This window comes from Haliaeetus leucocephalus, unplaced genomic scaffold (genome assembly GCF_000737465.1).
Source record: "Haliaeetus leucocephalus isolate CR32 unplaced genomic scaffold, Haliaeetus_leucocephalus-4.0 Scaffold932, whole genome shotgun sequence".
NCBI lineage: Eukaryota > Metazoa > Chordata > Aves > Accipitriformes > Accipitridae > Haliaeetus > Haliaeetus leucocephalus.
In genome coordinates this window covers 1,306,759-1,308,633 of record NW_010973368.1, presented here as the reverse complement: position 1 = coordinate 1,308,633, position 1,875 = coordinate 1,306,759, and the positions used below count along the sequence as shown (strand labels likewise).

The 1,875-nt window shown below is 63.6% G+C and overlaps 1 protein-coding gene across 1 annotated transcript in view; it reads left to right on the top strand.

Moving 5' to 3' along the window:
* The first annotated feature begins 1,484 nt into the window (after positions 1-1,484).
* Positions 1,485-1,875, top strand: part of NFKBIA (nuclear factor of kappa light polypeptide gene enhancer in B-cells inhibitor, alpha) — a 3,698-nt gene continuing 3,307 nt past the window's right edge. Inside the window, exon 1 of the mRNA XM_010583656.1 lies at positions 1,485-1,870. Coding sequence (XP_010581958.1) covers positions 1,647-1,870 — 224 coding nt within the window. The 5' untranslated portion in view covers positions 1,485-1,646. The remainder of the gene's footprint in view (positions 1,871-1,875) is intronic.

Below are 1,875 nucleotides of genomic sequence, written 5' to 3'. Positions count from 1 at the left end.
AGGAATGGCACAGCTGGGCTGAAAATCAGGAACATCTGCTCATAGAAAGTCAGGCATTCACCCTCTCCTCTGGCTCCCCCTTTCATCTTTGGATTTTCTCATAAGTTCTTGTTCAAAAGGATGCCATCCCATGGGAAAATGACAAAAGGGGAAAAAGTGCAGACACTGTTACTCAGCGAGGCCAGCAATAGTTGCAAGAGAAGAAAAATTCTTCATGGGAATCCCCCACATCTAAGAAGTAGACGCCAAAATTCACCAGGGAAAAATTCAGCGCTGTCAGCCCTGCAGACAGGGCCTCTTATCCATGTGGGAGTCTACATTTATCCAGTTTTCACTACCCACGGATGGCATGACAGCAGTACAAAGGAGCAGAGAAGAATCATTAGGCATGGCCAGAGAAAGTAAGAATAATGGCAGAAGACGTAATTTCTTCTTAAAAAGGTTGGCTCTGTTACGGACATGTACCTTTCAAAAGAGGCCTGTTTACTCCTGGACCAGAACTGGCTGTACAGGAGTGGTGCAGAATTCTCCTGTTCACTCCCGATCCCACTGCACTGAAACAGAGTGAAAACTTCCACAGCAGAGCCGCGAAACCCTCTAAACGCTGAGGCAGCACCTGCACGCTTGCAGGTACTGCGGCAGCGCAACACCAGTCCTGCGCAACACTCTCTCCAAAAAGCGGTCCCCACCCCAAGCAACAGCAGGGCAGACGCGCGGTGTGCCGATGCAGTCGCAGCCTCCGCATCGCCCTGGGTGGTGTTCCCTGAACTTTTAGCACGACCTGGCTACCCTGGGATGGCCACGAAGCCCGGTCCTGCTCGTCAAGGGAGCGCCGGTCAACGACTCCTCGGGGAGCCCCCCTCAGCAGCCCTCAAAACGCCGCCTCAAAAAGGGACCTGCCGTTGCGCAGCTGAGGGCCGTGGAGAGCTGTCGCGCTATGCCGCGCCTCGCGTGGGGGGAAGTTTCTGTGAGCGTGACGACCACCACTTTGGGTGCTTACAGCCTGGCCCTCCGGCCCGAGACGCCCGCAGCCCCTCTTACCAAAGAGCAAGCTGGTGGAAAGTCGGGGCCCCGGGGAGGCGGGGTGCAACCACGGCCAGCAGTGCCCGCCAAGGGCGGGTGGTCCCCAGCGTGCGAGGACCCCTGCAGCGGGCAAGGGGACCCTGGGGCAAAGAGCCCCGCGGCGCGCAAGAGGACCCCCACGGCCTGCGACGGGGCCGGGGAGGGGGCGCCGGGAGCCCCGGGACCGGGCAGGGCAGGGAAAGCCCCCCGGGAAAGCCGGCGAGGGGCAGCCGCCCGGGGCGCGGCAGGGAAGTACCGCCGGGGACGCCGGGGAGGCGAGTACTTCCCCCCTGCCGTGGAAAAACGCCAAGTCCCCTCCCGGGCCGGGCCGAGCTCGGCTCGGCTCTCCCCTCCCCTCCTCTCCCGGGGCGGCGGAGGGGCGGGAAGGGGCCGGCCCGCGCCGGTCCGCCCTCCTGCCACCGCCGGCGGCGCCGAGCAGGACCAGACCCGTCGGTCGGGCTTTGAGTGGCTGGAAATTCCCGTCCTCGGCGGCTCCTCCCCCGCAGAAATCCCCTCGCCCGGGTGTATATGCGGAGCGCCGCCGCCGCCGCCGCTCAGTCGCAGCGAGCCGGAGCCCCGCCGCTATGATCAGCGCCCGCCGCCTCGTCGAGCCGCCGGTTATGGAGGGCTACGAGCAAGCGAAGAAGGAGCGCCCGGGCGGCTTCCCGCTCGACGACCGCCACGACAGCGGCTTGGACTCCATGAAGGAGGAGGAGTACCGGCAGCTGGTGAAGGAGCTGGAGGACATACGCCTGCAGCCCCGCGAGCCGCCCGCCTGGGCGCAGCAGCTGACGGAGGACGGAGACACGTAAG